Below are 21,379 nucleotides of genomic sequence, written 5' to 3' on the forward strand. Positions count from 1 at the left end.
GGAGTCATAAGTTTTGGTCTTGGTCTCTTCAGGAGAGAAATGCTGACTTGGCAATGGGTGGTGCAGGGAATTGATTCTCAGCAGCCCTCTGGGTTTTGCTTAGTTTTCAAACATAAACATAATTGATTATGTTCACATATGGGAAGGCGATGAGGAAGCATGCTCTTGTTGCAGCACCCATATGGGTGGAATAAGGGTAGAATTAATCCTCTCTGGGCTGAACATGCATGTAGATCCCTTGACTTTGCATGGCTGTTTCTTTTATACTTGTATGTAATACATGTGCAACTATTTTTTATCAAAGCTGCTTCTTGGCAGAAAATGAATCAACCTGCTCGACGCACATAGTTGAGATTTGGGAGGGGTGCACATTGGCCTTTCTGTGAACCTCTGCAGCCTGAGGTTACCCAAGCACCCTTCTCTATGTAGATTCACAGAGACTTTTACAGTGAATGCATCTTCACAGAAGTATTATTCTGGCTAGATATGTCACAGTGACGACATTTTCCCACAAGACCAATGTTACTGATTGTACTGGACATTTTACAAGAAAAGATGTGAGCAGTGATGCTCAGCACCTCCAGGGTTAGAGCACTTACTTTGATTTTTAACACTAGATCTTTAGATCACCCCTTTTAATTTGAATCTAATACAGACTTAGAAAGTTCTCTCTTTAATAAAGGTGAAATTCTGCACTTATCATGTTGATGTCTGGTCAGTGGTGATGGTAAATGTGTTCAACTGAGGCAATATATTCCTCATTGTGTGCTATATTGACCAAGAAAACTGAGTTTTCCTGTTCACTGAGCTGTACAGCAGTGCCTACATACCAGGATGCATTGCTGGCGAGCTTGTGACTCCAATATCCATGTTGCTGTGTTATCACCACCCTAGCCTATAGCTATTACTTTGTTGGCCAAAACACAGAATTAGGTGACAAAAAGAGTAATCTAGCATGCCCCCTGGCAACACAGCGGTGGAGACTAGATTTCCAAAGTGAAATAACATGTAGTTCTTCCTACATCACTGTGACATCACTGGATGCAGGAAGGACAACAAATGCAGCAGAAGAACTCAGTTTTCATACAGTTAGCAAAGACACTGCAGTGGGAACTGGGAATTCCAAACAAGGAGGAGGACGAAAGATTAAATTTAGTTTCCTCTGTCTTTGTGTTTCTGCAGCATCTTATTTGCAGACATTGAGGGTTTCACCATGCTGGCATCCCAGTGCACAGCGCAGGAGTTGGTGATGACCCTTAATGAACTCTTCGCCCGCTTTGACAAGCTGGCAGCGGTAAGATCAATCACACACATGTTCACTGTATGTACAGTTAAAGCCACAAACTGCTCACATTTTCATTTTGTGTTTTCATTCTAATATAGTTTAACTTTATTTTGAAGAAAAAATGTGTTTTTTCTTTTGCAAATAATTCATCCAATGCATGTCAAAGAAGGGTTAGGGTTAGTTGTTAATGTTAGTGGGCAGAAAAGGTAACACTACATAGAAATAATTTATCAATTCCCAGCACACATATAGAAACATGTTACTTTTAAAAGATACCACTCATGAAACATGGCTTGTTCAGGCAAGATCCTGTGTCATACTGAATATATTAGGCATCCACTGTTACACTTACATGTGACATCAGATTTGAGGACAGACAAGCCTGATCACATTTCTGGTATTCTTGAGAACTTTCCTGCATGTAGTGAGTGTGAACAAGGTGAATAACGAAGTTATCAAAGTTTATTGAGTTATTCACCTCAGTAGCCTTACTGACCATCCTGTATATAATGGATGCAATGGATAATTAGTGGCAAAGGTCTGTGGAACAGCAAATGAGTTACAGTTCACCTGCTTTCACTGCAGTCTGGTTTTTATTTAATCCGGTTTTGCAACAGTATCTGACTCACTTGGTACATGAGCATGTAGATGCAAGAAGACGTTGTGTGGCTCTTAGTGGTAATTTCTGTGCAGAGCTGTACCACTTTTACTTTCATCAGTATACTGTCACAGGTGTGGAGAGAGACTTAAAAAAACAGCATGCAGGCAGAACTGAGGTTAACAACAAATTAACTTATGTGAGCTAAAACATGGTTAAGAATATACTTAAAACCCAAGTTAAAAAAATTAAGTCTGAGAACAGTTTTGGTTTAGGTTTTTGCTGCAACATGTGGGCGATCTCTACTTCTTTGCTACCTCATGTCTCTCCAACTGGCAGTACAGAAGGTGAAACCAAATCAACACACTTATCTGCCTCAGTGTCTTATTGCGTCAAGAGTTCATATGATATAAGATGAAGTAGTTCAGATATATAAACCAGGGATGACCCAAAATAATCTATTTACTAAATTCACTGCAATCAAAACAAATCCATCACAGCATCCACCACTGACATCTATACAATGAATGAGAGCTCTCCAAAAGTGAGGCCAAAACATTTGGATCGCCCCCTGGTGGCTGACTGCAGTATAGGCCACAAGTCCATCCCCACCCATTTTAATAGATAGGACGTGGGTCAACTAAAACATCAAAGTACACAATAAATATGTTTTTCCCAAAGATGGTTTCAATAATTTTTTGTAGTTCTTACAATGCTGATGCCTGTTCAGGTGTTTTAAAGAGGTGGGTTCATGCCATGATTGACAGCTGTGCCCTGCTCTGAACACTACTGCACAAACTCTGGCTCCAAATGATGTCACCAGTGCAAGATGTCAGTGCTCATATCAGGGATATTTCAGCTTCATTTTTGTGCAGTAGGAGGAAGTGGAATGGTGACGTCTATGTATATTTATGTCAGTGGTGTCCACACACCTGCCCTGCGTCTCCTTTTCAGCTGTGAGGAGACAGGGAGAAAAAACTATAGAGCCCAGTGCACCGATCACAGCACCCAAATGTCAAGGGCCAATATAAAAACCTTTCAAAAGCCCAGAGCATGTTTTATATTTTCACAATAAGAGAAAAGTCCCACACTTCAACCCACACAGCTATGATATAAGAACAAACAACAGTATTGTGGTAGTAGTAGTGTCTTTGGCAACTTACATGAGAAAAAATCACCTTATTAAAATGTGGAAAATTCTCCCCGACACAGCCAGCCCTTCCTACCGATTCTTTGGCACACTGCCTCCCTGAAAACAGCACCAGTCCCCAGCAGTAAGAACTGGATAGGTCCTGCTGTTTACTGGTGTTGATTATATGATGTGATTTCAATCAAAAAACCTGAATTCAATAATATCTTTGTTGCTTTCCCCAATATACTGGTGGCAGGATCTGTCTCACAACACAATCTTATGATATCCATAAGATTATAAAGATAGAGATACTTAGTTGGCCATTTTTAGATTTACAAATCACAGATATTCACCACAGTTATTGATAACAACTTCACAAATCTAAAATATAAAGCTCAGGACTTAATCATCTGTGTTTTATCACAGTTGGGATGATTTTTAAATGACAGATGCTACAAATCAAGCTGTCTTGTGTGACACTTCAAGCACTCTGTGGGGCCTTCTGGTGGCCACAGGGGCCGTAAGCAGACGTATAATTTGCTTACCCGTCAGGCATAGTACAATGGCAAAAACTTTATCCATTGGTACACGATGGTCCTGTTTCAAGGCTCACCTCTGGTGTTCCTTAGTTTGATGCTCAGATTAGACATGAAGCCGTGAATATGTGCACAGTATGTAAATGTCAACAGACCATCAAGTGTTTGGCAGAGGAGTGTTACGATCACAGGCTCCCCAAAGTTCACTTATATGAGAAAGACTAGAGGAAGACAGTTTGTCTAAAGCTCGAGGAGCAGTAAAGGTGGACGTACTCTTTGAACCTCCTGTTCACAAAGAGGGACTAGAGGGAGATGGGCTCTTTTCAAGATCCTGTGCATGAGGAGGGCTACAGGAGGAAAGGCTGTTTTGAAGCTCATGGACAAGAGGAGTAGTAGTTGCAAGGTAAATAAGACCTTGGGCCGTTTGTGATTTATACCATCTGAACTGTCTGAATATTAGATGTATTATTAAAACACTGGTAGTAGAGTCCTGAATAATCCATAACATACAGTGGTTCTTGTCTTTCAAGACTTTAATCAGCATCATATTTTAAATTCAAGTTGACAGAGAAGGTACTTGGACATTAATCCAACAGATCATATGGAACACATGAAATACAATGCAACTGCCACGACAGGAGGGGAACCAGCTGGTCCATTAAAAATGAATGGAGCAATGGACTTGATGAAGCCAGAGTGGGAAAGGTGTAGCAGAATTGACTGAATACTGATACTTGACTGCAGCTTGCCTGTGGCAACACCTTCTCTACCTCAGCATCCATTTGTTCAAACGTGTCTGTGAATATTCTCAATCATCCAGGTCATGGTATTCGTATCAAGGTTGTAGTAGGCAACTGGACTTGATAGAGTTCTTGAAGACGTTTCACCTCTCATCCAAGAAGGTTCTTCAGTTCTGCCTGACTGGTTTGGGAGTACAGGTATTAAACTTCATTGGGTCGTTAACACCTAGGGGAGCATGTGACTCATCCGCCTGCCCTTCCATGAAGTTTAATACCTGAACTCCCAAACCAGTCAGGCAGAACTGAAGAAGCTTCTTGGATGAGAGGTGAAACGTCTTCAAGAACTCTATCAAGTCCAGTTACCTACTACAAACCTTGATACGAACATTTGTTCAAACCAAACACAGTTTCAAGGTGTTTAAATATTTCATATTTCACTTAGAACAGGGGTTCCAAGTCTGGGGTCTGGATCCACCCAAGGGGTCGCTAGATGAATTAGAGGGAGTCAAGCAGAAAAAAAAATTCTGTAGATGTGTGCTATGCAACAGTAGACTTATTTTTACAACCTTTGTTTTTTCACAATGAATTATTGAATACATTTATTCTCATCAGGCCTATACAACATATTAAATAATACAACAATCTAATCACTCTTTGCGTGAATTGGTGCCAGCTTATAAACACACAACATCACAATATTATGTAGCTTTGTTTTAAAATGATCGGGAACCAGTATCATTCACGCTAAACCCTGAACTTCCAACTTTAGACACTTGAAAAATATCCCTTCATGGTACATTTTGAACCCCCAAAAAATTGTGATTACTTTGCGATTAATTGTGATTAACTACAGATAGTCATGCGATTAATTGCGATTAAATATTTTAATCAATTGACAGCACTAATATTTAACACTAGCCAGTAACAGTTCTCAAACAGTTACATTAGCTGAGACAACATTTACACCACCACCACCAAAATAAGTGAAACACCTGAAAGCAACTGTCAGACCCAGGCTAGCTGCTCTTAGCACAGAGAAAGCAAGAGGTCTCACTCTGCCACTATTTCCCGTACCATAAACATCAGCCACATGGTCATTCTGTTCTTCTTCTCTGGAACAGGCAGACTACTGTTTGTTCATAATGTTCCTTTTGACAGTTATTTATATTTGTGCATATTTCAATACTACACAGATATTCCATCAGTTTCTTCGTTCAAGTCCAGTTATCCAGGTTGAGTAAAGTGTGCAGAATGAAAAGTTTCTCCAGCTGCTCCAAAGTCTTTGAACAGCTTCTGTCTTTGAAGTGAGGAATTGCACCATAATGCGCAATGTAATTTTCTTTTTGCTGAAAGTTGTTTTATAAAATTGGTACAGACCAAAGTATCTTTCAGGTAGCAGTATCAAAGTCAAGGTATTGGTATCAGTAACAAAATTTTTGAGTAATACCCAGCTCTAGTCGACAGCAACCACACTGTCAAGGCTGCCTGCAGTTTACTGGCCTCCTGAGCTCAGGTATTAGTCAATTCCAATTATCTCAAAATGCCTAGTAATGGGTCTGATTAATTAGAGTTATAGAATACAGACCGTATCATCCAATACTGACATTAATAAATGTACAGTGTTCTAGTGTTTAGAGATGCAGCTCCAAAATCTGTACTTCACATCTGCCATCAATATCCTGCAGCCAGACATGTGTTTATAGCACATTTCTAATGTCTGAGCCACAGCCTCATAAACGGCACATTCATGAATATTGATATTTTCTTCTTCTTATCCAGAAGCTTCATTGTTTGCCAAACTAATGTTCAATGTGTGTCATTTGTTTATGAAAGGTGAAATGATGTGCTAATCAATATGTATGAGTGAACAGGCATTATAAACCAGAGGCAGTGCTGCTGACACTTTTATGTCCATGCCAGATGTACCTTGTCTCTGTGCGTGTAGACATGCACACACACACGCACACGCACACACACAGATGCACACATTCACTGTCTGTGCTCTTTACACAGTGGGTCTTTTTGTATTTTCCCAGAGCCATGTGCTAAAGAGATACTCAGGTGGCTATCATGAGACACAGCGTTCTCCCAAGCACTACAGATCCACACACACACACACACACACACACACACACACACACACACACATACACACACACACACACACACACACACACACAAAGATGCAGCTATTGTGGAAATCTCACTTTTTGTGGAAAAGTGTTTTCAGCTCTGTTGCTGAATGTGCAACATTGATCTTATTAAAAATGTTAAGAAGGTAAACTTATCAAAAAACATTTTTTAACATGATTTACACAATCAGCATCCACAGAGCAACATTAGCATTTATTTTGAGACATGTTTGTGACCACCTGGCAAATGTAAGTCCAACATCCACAAAGTCCTGAGAGAAATATCTGGTTTGTTAGCTGCTGAATGTGTAACAAGCAAGGTAAAGCAAAGCAATGCTTTTTCAAATCAGATGAGTCTTTTGATGCTAAGCATAGGTATAAAATTTTCTTTGTATTTCCACGCCAAAAACACATTCCTGGCTGTACGCCTCCTCTTGTGTGGTGTGTGGTAGGGGTAGTGGGTAAGCACAAATTGTTATTTATGGGAAATGCGTCTCTTAATGAATTTTTCAGACAATTGATCTACTATTAAAGACAGTAACTGTGTCCAGCATAGCAGAAAATTGAGGTGTAACTAGAATACAGTTACTCATATTTTGTATTTTAAATGCATTGTACATACACACAATAGTGTTTGGTACACACAATAAACGCCCACAGGGATTAAAAAAAAAAAAAAAGCACTCACACAATAAAAATCCCAGGTTCTGCTCATCACCTACGGCAGCCATTGAAGGATGAATGATGCATGTGAACAGACTGAGCTGTACAGGCTACTGTATCCATGGGACAAAATGTTAAAGTGAAGTCTTTTTTGTACTTCACACACAACAGAAAATAATGAGTCTCTGTACATTTCAGTAAGTTATCTTTTCCTAACAGGAGAACCACTGTCTGCGGATCAAGATCCTGGGAGACTGCTACTACTGTGTGTCTGGGCTGCCAGAGGCGAGGGCCGACCACGCTCACTGCTGTGTGGAGATGGGGTTGGACATGATAGAGGCCATCTCGTAAGTCGCCCCCCCCCAGGGTTAACAGGGTATCACTGGTTAACGTGTGACTGCAATAAAAATGGCTAAATATGTAAAATGATAATGAGAGCTCTTGTCTCCTGAGAGTATTTGCAGTAGCGGTACAGTCAGTGGGAAACTACTTGATGGATGATTGCCAGATGCAGTTTTAGTTACATTTCATAAGAATTGTTTATTAGTAATAGGAGCTGGAATAAATAACGTTGCTTGTTATTTAGAAATACTTTTCTGTTATACATCCGAGAAGCACTGGTGCTCTCACTCTCAGTTAGCTCCTATAAATCATCACAAAGCTGAACTGACATCTGACATCCGATGCCACTATTCTTGAGGTTACTGTTAAAGACTCGAGGCTGACACATTGATTGTAGTCGTGAAGGATGTGAAATGTGTGTTTCTCATTCCCTGAAGGGCCTCCCTGCTCCTCAGTGTTTTTTTTTTTTTTTTTTCAGCAGTGCCCCAAGTCTCAGGATCTGCCTCACTCTGCTCTGTTAGCATTATCCCCTCCATACAACAGAGGAATTCTACTTTCGTATTGTTCATTAGTTTTTCATGTTCTTTTCTTTTTTTTAGTTAGTTTCCAGAGGAGGTTTGTTCATTTCAGTTTAGTTTTTATTGTTTAAAAAGGTTCATTTCTAATCTTACTTTAAAAAAATGATATGGGGGTTGTGTAAAACTAGATGTTTCCTGTATATTTTGTGTGTGTGTGTGTATATGTGTTTATAATTTCATTTATTTTATTTTAGTTAACTTTACACCATATTGTTTCATTAGTTTTCATATTTGCTCGTCTAGTTTTTGTTTCAGGTTCAGTCAACAAAATGTTTTTCTCACACCCAGTTTTAGTTAACTATAATATCCTTGCTAAAGATGTTTTCCACATCAGCCATACTTATATGAAATAGTAGCATAAACATAATTGTTTTAACGATACTAATTAAGGTCCTGTTCCATTTAGTGTGGCAGAGCCTTTCCTGTGAGGCAACATACATAACAATAGCAGAACAGTAGCCTGACTTTCTTTGACTTTAATGGAATGAAACCATAATTACTATTAGTAGGAGTAAAACAAAAAATGAGAGGCATATTTATTTGTAAGTCGCACTGGTGCTCCTTGTTAAAAAGGTTAATTGCACTGTCTCAAAATTTGCAGACTGTAACAACAGTCTGTTACACTATTTTAGGCCATCTTCTTTCTCATCCAAGGCTTTTAATGTAAACAGAAAAAATAAAACAGGATGAAGAAACATTTAGAATATCGGTTTTAAGTGTTTGTGCAGAGCATTTGTACTGCCATGATAAGCCATGTCCAGTTTACAGAGCACTACATTGTTCAGTCTCCGAATAAAATACTCCCTCACCTTAGATGATTGACTGCAGGTTTTTTTAGCCACAGCGTCTACTCCTGAGTAGTCATGCTTTGAGCAGGCGCAGCCATCGTTGTAACGTGCTATTGTCATAAAGGATGATGTTAATTACATTGATGAGTTCCAACCCCCACTGGGCCACAGAGTGCTGTTCAGCCTCTTTATTCAAAGTTTATTCATATTGAAGGTGTCCAAATTACACCAAATTCAACGCTGTACTTCCCCCGACACACACCTGCACCTGAAGTAGGTCACTTTAAAGATCATTCACAGTCATTTTTAATGTTTTTTGCAGGCTGGTACGGGAGGTGACTGGGGTGAACGTGAACATGCGAGTGGGCATCCACAGCGGCAGGGTTCACTGTGGGGTCCTCGGACTCAGGAAGTGGCAGTTTGACGTCTGGTCAAATGATGTCACTCTAGCCAACCAGATGGAGGCCGGAGGCCAAGCTGGGTATGTCTCTCCAGTTGGAGTCACCCTTAAACTAACAAACAAACCAGTTAATTTTGCTGAATGTGCATGCACTGCTTATAATGTTCTGCATATGAATGTATCTGTATAATGAACATTTATGTGGGTGTTTATGTTGTTTCCATTTCAGACGTATCCATATCACTAAAGCCACTCTGAATTATCTGAATGGGGACTACGATGTGGAGGCGGGAGCAGGGGGAGAAAGAAATGCCTACCTGAAGAAGCACAACATAGAAACCTACCTCATTGTGGGCTGCAGTCAGAAAAGGGTACGGTCCACCTTATTGTCTGAAATTGCACAAGAAGAAACACACACATAAAAAGATACAGCATGTTGATGCATTGATTGATTTTTAGCCACTTGGGGGCAGAAGAACTCCACAACAAGCTGACTGACACACAACATACACACACAGCGACTTATTATTACCTTGTAAAGTTGTTATGGCTACTGTATCAGCAAATATTACACATAAGGCAGCGCAGACTGCCTCACTGTGCTGCCTTATGTGTAATGGTTGCATTATTCAACTGGACTTGTGTTCCTGTCCACTTGATGAATGTGTCATTTTTTTGGTCTCCATCAGCTCCTGAAAATATCTGACTCTTTAGCCCCTAGTTTTTCTTTTTTCTCCACGTAGATGCTAACTGCGTCTGTACTGGGCAGATCATGTACAGTGTATTAAAGCTGGGGTAGGCAATTTATTTTTGGTGTCATTGGTCACAAGTTCCATAATAACCTTAAAGCATAATGTAATTGAAGAACTTCTGCAGAAGTAGACTTCTGCTTATCTTCTTGGCTCCATCTTCAGAGAAACTTTGGCCAATCACAGGCCGGTAAGATAGTTGACTGTTGAGTCTCTTTCCAAAGATGATGACCCGGGAATGAGACTCAACAATCAGCTATCTTTCACCAGAATTGCGTACTGCACCTTTACTCAGCTGGTGCTGGAAATGACATGCACATACACAGAGGGGCGGATTTAGTGATTTTGAAGCCTACAGCAAACACAGGATTAGAGGCCTGCACATCCTTTGTTCTCCCAGTTTTTCAATACTTAAATAAATAATAGATCATAAAAATAACTTTTTTTTCATGGTGGAGAGCAGAGGATGAATTGAGGGGTCACAGCCTCAGCCCTGACACCAGATGTCATCGCCAACATAAGTTGGTAGCGCTGGTATCCAAGATGTTTTGGCTTTTTGGCAGGAAGTCGAGACGTGTCGTCCATTTTTATGTACAGTCAGTGGTTTAAAACATAGGTAGGGGTGTGTCATATTGGATTATTCACAATATATTGTTGTGTTTTTTCATGATAAAAAAAAATATTATGATAATGCCAATAGAGTGTCTAAGTTACACCCCCTCCAGTAGACCACCATGATAGACCAAAAATAGATTAACAAATTATTTATGGATCCCACTTGAATTGTGCCACGAATTACACATGTTTGTCAAATTATAAAATAGTTTTTCAGGTTAAGACAATCGCAGTTTGTCGTAAAACTGTTGAAGTATAAGACTGTGAAGCTACGTTATTAGAAAGATTACACACCCAAAAGTTGCATAAGTGACATCATGATTTTCTTCCGAAAGCTGACGTTAGCCACTGAAGGTATGATACCTGTGTGTTTTCATGCCAGGATGTAGTCGCACAACAGCAGGTTGTTCTCGTTCTTTCTCTTCACAGCTGATGGAAGCACCAGAAGCTGCTGGATAAAACAAAGTTACACGGGGCAGCGAACTAAGTGTTACTGACATATATCACCAAGCAGTTTCACACAAAACTAAACTAAACTATGTTAAACCTACCACAAACTTTCTTGAGACTTTCTTGGCTTGTAAAATTATGTTTCAATTTGACAGACGTGTGTAATTCATGGCACAGTTTGAACAGAATTGAAAATTGATCTGACTCTTGCCATAGACTACTGAATTTAGGTCCCATGGAGCACACCGGAAGGGGCGTGACTTAGGCACTCTGTATTATGACTGGTTGACAGAATGACGTCAAACAGTCACACACAGCAATAACCAGCACGCCTGGAAGCAAAAGTACCAGCGCTGCCAGCTCCATGATGGAGGTGTTAGTTCCACAAAAGATCAAATGTACCATAAACCGGTAATATGTAAGAGGTGAAAGAAGACTGTAACAACAAAAGGAGGCAATACAACAAACTAATTTCAGCTGAGTATGAGGAAAGCCAAAAATCCTGGTAAGACAGCTATCTTGAGTTCTAAACCAAAAATATTTAAATACCCTGAAATATTGTGATATTATTTTTGGGCCAGATCGCCCACCTCTAAACATGGGGCCAGTGACTAAGCTGCCATATTTGATGATTTGGGAGTGAGAACATGTTGCAAACTAGGTCATGTTTTAATGTGAAGCTGAGAGCTGGTGGTACATGTGTATCAAGGCTTGAAACAACACAGTGTAACTTTGCAAAAAAATTCACTGAGACCATTTATTTTCATGTGGGTGTTAAATTATTCTGAAGATAACAACATGACATTTTTGATAAATCATCATAACCAAACTGAAAGTGCTGCTAATGATGGAGCTAACAAAAAAAGTACACACAGCCAGTCCATATTGTACATATCACTGTTTATAAACTGGGATTTGGTCCCATGTGAACTGTGTTTCTGGGAGGAATGAGTTCATCTGTGCTTCACTGCGTGAGCTCCGGTTTGTTTATGACTGGACTGCTTTAATCAGCTGTCCTTGTCCTCCAGCAGGATCACAAGCTGTGACTATAGATAGTGTGTCATGTGAAGTGATATCTTCCTCTCAGTTTGCTGCGCATGCTGTGAGACAGAAGGATGATTGTGCAGTCTAATTATTTTGGTTATAACTTTTTATTTTTTTATTTTTGAAAAATACACCCTAGAGCCAGCATGCCATACTAATATCAGACGAGTAATAAATAAAATAGTTACAGATGGTATCTCCGGATATCATATTTTAACACAACACCCAAAGCAAAAGTGATTTATTATCCGGAGCATGAAAATACAATCAGTATTGAAGTTGGTGGATGCTTTAATTTACTGCTTCTCACAGTATGATGAATAAATAAATGTTAAACGTTGGTGTTTGCAGTGGGAGGAGATTTTCTTCCTGATAAAATTCTTATCCCACACAGGAAATGATCACACTTTATTTTAGACTTCACTATAAACAAGCATTCAAAGTGTTAGTCAAAAACTAGAAATAATTTGTTCTTTATTTGACATTAAACAAACAGCTATACCCTAATAAGATACCATACACCCAATGGTGCAATAATAAGACATAACAAGCCATAGTTTGTATCAAATTATAATAAAATAATAATTATAATAATATGTAATATTTAATATATAATAATCATAATTATATGAAGAATTTGTTCTTTAGAATTTAGGGTAATTAGTGACACATTACAAAAGAACTGTACTGTAAACTGGGAAAAAATACACTTTAGTTTACAGTGCAGCTCTGTTGAAAAATATCCTTAATTGCCCTCTAATAAAGGGTCTAATAAAGAACATATTATGTCTAATTTTCGTCTAATTTAATACAAAGTACAGCTTGTTATGTCTTAGTGCACTGGAAAATAATGTGGGACCCACATAACAACACAATGTTTGTTACTACTGGTTTGGTTTTGACTGCTTTATGGTCATCTGGTTCTGCTGGGACGAAAAAAAAGTTACGTGAAATGTGAATCAATGGATTCAGAACCCATCTGGGTTTGAATTATGATTTGCACAATACAACAATATCTGTGCCTTTAAAAATATGGAAGAGATGAAAAGATTAGCTGTGATCAAGTTTCAGATCCTGGTGAACCTTTAAGCGTTTTTCATCTGAATGAACGCTTGGCCGCCACAAGCCAGTTATCACTGTGGTAACTTTTCTGACACCTCCTGCTTAAAACCAAAAAAGTCAGAAGGATCGTGAGCAAAACTTTACTTTACAGTACTGGCTTTGATCTTAAAACCTAGTATTTCTGTACTGCAGAAATGATGCAAGATATATAGGCTGTTTTTCTGGAGGGTCTTAATAAAGATGCAGTAAAGAGTGTGAGTATCTTCTAACCAAGTAAAAGTTGAGTCCCAAAGTCAATGTTATGAATCTGAGAGCTCTGTGATTAAAAAAAAAATCTATCAAGGAGGTGGAGAATGATGGAGAAAGTATTCTGATCTTTTACTGAAGTAAGGGGGAGGGTCATTACAGTGAGAAACTTTCTCAAAATAATCATTGTATTTTGTAATTTGTAGTGTATGTTATATTTATAATATGTATTTTGTGATATTAAGTAATTATTTTGAGATGCCAAGTCATTATTTAAACATACTACATAAATCAGTGATACTAAGTCCTTATTTTGAGGAAAGTTTCATATTTCACATGATATATTTATATATTTTTAATCACAATTGCAGAAATGGGCTTCCTTATTAAGTATAAGTCCTGAATTGAAACTTCTGCTCAAGTGCAGTACAAGAACCTCAGAGGAATACTTATAGTATTTGGAAACGTACTTGGTTATTTTCTACCACCACAGAAGGATTTTGTAAGTTCATCAACATCCAGTGAATATATTTTAATGCACATCACTGTCTTTATTTCTTACAGAAAGAGGAAAAGGCCATGATAGCCAAAATGAACCGACAGAGGACCAACTCTGTCACCCACAACAGCGGTCACTGGACTGACCGTCCGTTCTACAACCATCTGGGTGGCAACCAGGTCTCCAAGGAGATGAAGAGGATGGTGAGGACCATTTAAAAAGTAGTCATTGTTATTTGTCTCATTAAGAGTCTTGACCCTCTGCTTTGTAGAGCGGCTGTTATACTTGTCGGTGTTATTAGAGTGCCACAACCAGGTGACTCTCCTGCCAATATCTCATCTCAGCTCTCATTTGGCAGTGAAGCAGACACATTGTTAATACCCATAATCCTTTGATCTGGAGTCCTGATAAGCAGCGGCGATGGCCCTTCATGACACACACCACCTCTCACACCTCTCAGCACTCGGGGAGACAACAGCAACGTGTAGGCGGCCTCGATGGAGCGGGTACCACAATAGATTGTCAGTCCACTGCTGCCTGTTGAGCAGGTGGAGAAAAAAAAGACCCTGCTGAATTAGATTATTTAGGAAAAGCTTCAAATACAGCAGCAGAGGGAAGGAATCAGATTGGGATTCATTTGTATTTAGCCGTTTCTGCTCAGCAGACCCTGAAAACAGTGACTCACTCAGTGAATGGATGCACCCACACCTGACACACAGACACACACACTTTTTGTGTTTATTCTCACATCATCAGTCCGCCCACCTCTCTCGGTGAATCTATTATAGGGAAGAATGTGAGGAAGCCCAGGCCTCATGTACAGTTCTGATTATGTTTTAATTTCACATTAATGTTTTACAGCGTCTCAAAAATGTTTTTTCCCCACCAACTTTTTTAGACTGCAGTCAACTGAGATTCTTTCTGTCGATCATTTTGTTTTTTTGTTTGTTTTTGTCAGTCAGTGTGCATTACAAAAACAGGACAAAAACATAGGGACTTACAAAAATGCAAGGGGATAACATTTCAGAATTAAAAATAAGGGTATCTTATATAAATATAGTTTTGTATTAGCTGGTACACTTTTTTTAAATCCTTTTGACAACAAGTGAAACGGGTGGTTGGTGATCGAGTTTCAGCTCTTGTTTTTTTAGCTGCATCATTGTACACAGAGCAACACAAAAGCATGGCAGGCTGTAAACTTTACAAACCAAGTCTCGAAATCACAACAAACCACAAAACTAACTATGGTGGAAGTGGAGTAGACTGATGACGCACAAGTGATGCGCTGCAGATGCTGACAGTACTGTCAGGAGAGACACTCTGGTGCGCAGCAGAATGGATGATTTTACCGTCTCTGATGTTTTCACATCACAGATGACAAATAAAAGCCATTAAAGTGTGAGTCTTACTGGTAAAGCACTGATATTGGTAAAGGCTGATATTGGAGTTTAGTGTGCTGCTGAATAAAAAAACAAAAGAAACGAATAATCAAATATTTGTACTGAACAACCAAGTCTGACTGGACTGACAAACTGACACAGCCAGGTGCAGCTTGACGTACCTGTCATTCCCTGCTTTTATTCTGAATGTTTCCACAAATCCTGCTTCAAAACAGCTTTTTAAGACTGTGTGCTCAGTTAAGTAATCCATGTGCATGAATTTCTACATCAGTTCTCTTTGCAGAGTGTCTATTTTTGCCTGGATGAGAATAGGCACATGGCAGATATTCATTTAATTGCACTCCTCGCCCCCTTAGTTTACTTCAGAGTGACAAAATCATTTTGCGGAGAATGATGCAGTGGGTGAGGAGGTTAGACACAAGAATTTCTTGCGAGAGATAGGAGTTTGAGTACCAGTCTTGGCAATCTGGAAGTGACAACAGTTTGTTGACTTACCTTTTCTATTTCAGTCACACTTTAGTTAGGTTTAAAACAAAGATACCTTGTTTAGGCAATAAAATTATTTGGTTTGTTTTAGGAATAGATCATGGTTTATCTCTGGCATGAAGGTGTAACTAGCTATATACACTTGGATGTAAATAGCCACATTGGTACAAATAACATTGTTGGCTACTAACACCTGCATTCAAATAGTAACTGCTTTTTTTTTTAAAAGAAAAAAGCAACAACAGATTGGTGGCAAGAAAAAAAAACAGTGTAACTGAACAGTCAAAGAAAAGACTGCTGCCTACTAAAACTCCAAACACAAAATCTCAGGAAAAAAAAAAAAAAATAACCCAGTAAAATCAGAAACACTATATCTGTGCTCAGCATTAAAAAAGTTCCAGGATCAGGCTTATCTCCTGTCATCCTGGATGAGTACATTCAATTACTGGTGCTGACATCACGTCAGCGGCTGTGATGATTTTCTTCATTTGCCTAATATCATCGTGTCACCGAAGTGTCTGTGTGTTCTTTACGCCCTGACTCACAGAGCCCTCTCAAAGTTTGCAGAAACATTAATGCTTCTGACATCAACTTTATTTGCAACAGTTTAGCCCATCTTCATCATCCCGCCCATCACTCTCCCCCTTTTCTATCTCCACACTGCTCATTAATCACTCGACAGCTCTGAAGATAAAGCGAGTTGTAGAGAATGAAGAGTCAAAGACGCACAGAGGGCATGAGAGAGAATATTTATATAGATGGGAGGGAGGGGGGTGTTATGGATAGATACTCTGTCTCGTTCTGTTGATCCAGGCACAGATGGAGCCCAGCACTGGACTGTGAATGACTTATGAGGCATCCATGAGTTCACACATGTACTTCTCTTTACTACTGCTTATTAAACTGCTCTCATATGGCGAGAAGATGAGAGGAAAGAGTGAAAACAGCAGGGATGCTTCTATTTTAGCTTCTACGCTGCAACTATTTTGGTAATCAGATCATTCTCAGGCGCGAGAATTAGAGAATTAAATGCTTGTCTTTGTCATACATGGAAGTAAACTGAATATCTTTGGGTTTTGGACTGTTTGTCAGAGACGACAAGACATTTTAAGACATCACCTTGGACTCTGAGAACATTTTTAAATCACACTTTTACAGATAAATGATTCACAGATTAAACAATAATGAAAATAATCAGCAGTGTTTGCATGTAGAAGTCAGCTGTGCTCTTTGTTCTCCCTCTGAATTGATAGTGATTTATTTATTATCCAGAAGAGGGAGCTAGAGAGATGCATTTGATTACAACATTGTAGTACAGTTGTATGTGGACATGGATGGATTACTGAATGAGCCTACAGAGCACAGACCGAGGGGCACGAGGGGACCCCAGAACCAGAGCCTCTGCATGAGGGTAACATTATTTGATGGAAAGACCTCAGAGACAAGTAGGAATGTCATGATCACATGTTTAATTCTTTTATTTCTTCACATTACAGCTGCATACTGAGGCATTTTAAATCGGAGTTGCAGAACTGTATTCTACTTCTCTGGACTTAAACCCAAAAAGGCAAAGTTAAAAACTTTTAGATTAATTTGTTATTGATTTGTTATTCACTGTAAAAATAAACTCTACAATGCAAGTTTATGTTTATTATCTACAGAGTAGAATTATGTGATATGTGAAGAAGAGGGTGACTATGAAATAATATGACAACATGCATAACTTAATTGTGGTAGGATTTTTTTGGATATTAAATAAAATATGGGATACTGATCATTTCTATAGTTTCAGTAGAGATCAGCATAACAATGGTGAAATCACAGATATTTCCTCTTCCCTCCTTTTACCCCTTTTGCCATTCTTAAGTTGGATATCCTCCCAAATTAGAGCATCGTAACATGATAAAAATAAATACACTCAATTCACACAATATTGAATGGGATATATAGGAGGGGCAAAACCCCGAACAAGACAAACAAAACAAGAAAAACAAAAAAAGCAAAAATCCCCCAAAAATTTAGAGTGAAAAAGCAAATTTCAATACAGTTTCAGTGCAATTTTAATGGAGGGAAGTAGAAATGGAGTTGCAGCCATTTATTATTTAAATTTGAATTAAATTATGTAATTAATACATTTAATTCAAATTACCTAACAAACAGAACAATGTCCTCAAACAGACTTCAGCATTATAACATTTATGCAGGAAAACTCCACTAAGTTTGTTGCCTGTTCCTCTTCTATCAATTTATGAACTTTTCATGACTTTTCATTCTTACTCAAGTCCATTTTAGGAAAAAAAAACAAAAAAAAACTTAGAGGTGAAATTCATCCTGTTTGTCTGTGAAACACTGTAACTTCTACTTTTCATCCGTTTCTATTTTTCACTTGTATGATCACTTTGTCTGATCTCAAAAAACTAAACAAACTGCAAAAAACTTAAACTTCTTTGCTTGTTGACCACAGTCCTTGTGTCCTGCTGTGCAGAGCTGAGAATGAGGGAGATAAGAATGGAGTGGTGCCAATCTTCAGCCCAGTTTGACACAAAAATGTTCATTTTTAGCAGACACCTGCTTGACGTTTCCTTCCTGCTCGCTTGTCTCAGCCGCAGGGAACCTTTTCTTTCATACCTCCTGTTTTATTTCATTTTCTTTGGGTCAGACTAGTTATTAAATCATCAGGCCACCAAGAACTGTTATTTTCAAAAATTATAGTGCCAGAACTGAAATTGATAATTGTTAAATTAAACAAGCTGATGTGCAATCAGATGGATGATTGCTGGGCTGAACTCAGTTTTTAATTTAAAGAATTGACACTTAGGACATTATAATGATTTGTAACAATGGTACAATAGAAATTATACTGCCATAAAAAAGTACAGCTACATTTTTTTTGGATGAATCATATTAATTCAAAATTGATTTAAATTTAAATGAAATGATTTGGATGGTGTAGATAAATAATTAATCTGCAAGTTTAAAAGTGCAAGTTTATGCTGAGCTGCCTTTCATCAAATAAACTTATATATATCCTTCTGTTTTTGATTAATGACTTTGGAGATTTCCCAGGCTATAGTTAATTATTTTTCATATTGATTAATATAGATCATTTATGATTCAGCAAGTATTTTTTATTCTTGCAAAAATATCAGGGAAAAAAAAAAATAATCCAGAGCCCAAAGTGATCTTTTTTGTCTGATCACCAGTCAAAAACACAAAGATATTGCATTTACAAATGGTATAAAACAGAGAAAAGCAGCAATTCACATTTTAAAGAAGCAAATGTTTTTTGCTTAATAATTTACCTAGTTTTGCTAATTATGGGCAAAGTTAAAAAGTGAGCGCACTCTGGTTCTCTTAATGTCAAGGCAACCGGCTAAGTTTTTGTGTTTAAAGTCAAACTCAATCAATTTTGCTGACCTAAATCTTTTGATTTGTTGAATTTACTTTTCTTCTTCGGATAAATTTGAATCATTGAGTTTCAGAAACCCCAAAATATCTTTATTTCAAATTTTGTTAACAGTGAGCTTTGAACCCGGTTTGTCATTATATGGTGCCTGAACATTAATGGTTAGAATTTAAAATATTAAATTATTAAGCATTATTCACTTTCACTTCAATGAATTTACACAACACTTTTTGAAATAAATCATCTTAACTAAAGATTATAGGTTGGGAAGCTTTTTTTTAAATTTTATATCAAAACTTAAGAGCTTAAGTTTTATTCAGAACTCCAAAAAAATGTGAAGACAGTTGGCTTGAAATGATAAGTTTTCATCCAGTTTTTCTACACTTTTTAACACTTACACTAGAGGTTGCCATTTCCAGCTAATTGTCTGTTGTTGTTTTTTCTCTCTCTTTTCTGTCTCGCAGGGCTTTGAAGACCCCAAAGACAAGTGAGTAGTGACTGTGTCTCAGTTTGTTTTGTCTTTTTGTCTGTTTGAATCTGGACTTGTTTTTAGTCGCTCTCACAGTCAGCAGTCAGATCTTGAGAAAATAAGTGAATCAAGGAGCCACTTTGACATCAATAACAAACATAAGCCCTGAAGGTAAATGTAATTACCACTGTTAATGACTGGTAGGTCAGAATTAATGACTTCGAAGTAGCTGTTTGAGTCACTGGATGTCACTGTGAGCTTTTAGAGGATGACTGTTAGTGAATAAGGATTCGGGTTAGGGATCTATGAGGCCCCTTAAGTCCTGCAAGGTGCACTTCAAATATCCTGCATTTCTAAATAAACCCAATAGGATAATTAACTTCAGGTAATTAACTGTTTGTGCACTCAAGATAGTAACTTTCATGTCAGTCTGCAGGGTTTTATAAATTAACGGTAGAGAATATACTGGAGATCTTCTCATTGATGTACCTTTTAAAAATTTGACACAGCCTTTTTTTTCCCACTCCTTTAGTCTCAGTTATATAAAATAACAATACAAGGGAAATGTTTTACAAATATATTACATGTGCATTAAAAATAGGCCCATCACAGAATGCCCATAAAAATGCAACTGACCTCAATTCAATTAGCTGCAAGCAACACTGTACCTTAACAAAATATTAAGGCAAATGGGGAAAAAAAGAGCTCATTTGCAGTGCATTTCAGAACATACAAAGACTCACATAAGAGAAAATGTTTCAGTCTTGCATAGTGCATACATAAACTGTATAAAAGGAAATTTGGCAGGCTTCATCTCCTCATTGACAAGACTCTGCAGGCATATAAATAATTTCAGCCGCCCGTCCGATGCAATAAAGCCTTATCAGCAGCACTCTTCATCGTACTTCATTTGTTTCTGTAGCCGGTTGTGTTATCTCTCCATCTTCATAACTACTGATTTCTGACTGATCGCATTGTTGTTTCTATGCTGCTGGGTGAATGGCAGGAGCAAAGGTTCTAAGAGTTTTAGATTTATTAGATTACAACATGATCTATTTTTTTTTTTAAATGTCCCGAGAATGCACTCAGAGTTTGGTAAGACTGCTTTTTCCTTTTATGCACCCTGGGCTTGAAATCCAATATACCAGCACAGGGTAGCACTCAAATCTTTAAATACCTTTAAAAGTCTTTTACATGCTTTTTTAAATGTGAAACTGCATGTGAGGCCATTTTGACCAGGACTCCCTGGAAGAAGAGATCTAGTATCTCAATGGGACCTTCCTGGCTGAATATATGATAACATAAAAATGAACTAATTTAGATTTAAAAATTAAGAGTTTTTTTTAAATACCATGACCATTTAAATGAATGAGACTGAGAATTTTTCATTGACCCCTGGCAGAGAGCCACTGATCACTAGGGTTCCTCAGACGCCACTGTGAGAATCACTGTTATAAATCAGGGTATCAAGGTCATTTATTTGTCAGTATACAACACAGGGTTGCAAAACTTGTAATCCATTCATTCTACACACATATGGAAGATATATACTGAATTAATAGAATAGAATTAGAAAACAATAAAAACAATATATACATTTATTTATACACATACTGTATGTACAGCCAGGAAACTCACCTGATATACATCAATACATCAAACACTCCAGGAAAACATGTGGTGTAGACAGAATTACGTAACCACCTGATGAAAACTTGAATCTGAAATCAATATTGCATATTCCCCTGCAGAAAACTCT

The 21,379-nt window shown here is 38.0% G+C and overlaps 1 protein-coding gene across 1 annotated transcript in view; it reads left to right on the forward strand.

The window, feature by feature from the left end:
• adcy5 (adenylate cyclase 5) overlaps positions 1 to 21,379 on the forward strand; it is a 116,842-nt gene that overhangs the window by 71,623 nt on the left and 23,840 nt on the right. Inside the window, exons 4-9 of the mRNA XM_084724796.1 lie at positions 1,183 to 1,294; positions 7,306 to 7,433; positions 9,117 to 9,275; positions 9,424 to 9,565; positions 13,925 to 14,062; positions 19,616 to 19,638. Coding sequence (XP_084580922.1) covers positions 1,183 to 1,294; positions 7,306 to 7,433; positions 9,117 to 9,275; positions 9,424 to 9,565; positions 13,925 to 14,062; positions 19,616 to 19,638 — 702 coding nt within the window. The remainder of the gene's footprint in view (positions 1 to 1,182; positions 1,295 to 7,305; positions 7,434 to 9,116; positions 9,276 to 9,423; positions 9,566 to 13,924; positions 14,063 to 19,615; positions 19,639 to 21,379) is intronic.

This window comes from Lutjanus erythropterus, chromosome 8, assembly GCF_056507025.1.
Source record: "Lutjanus erythropterus isolate fLutEry1 chromosome 8, fLutEry1.hap2, whole genome shotgun sequence".
NCBI lineage: Eukaryota > Metazoa > Chordata > Actinopteri > Lutjaniformes > Lutjanidae > Lutjanus > Lutjanus erythropterus.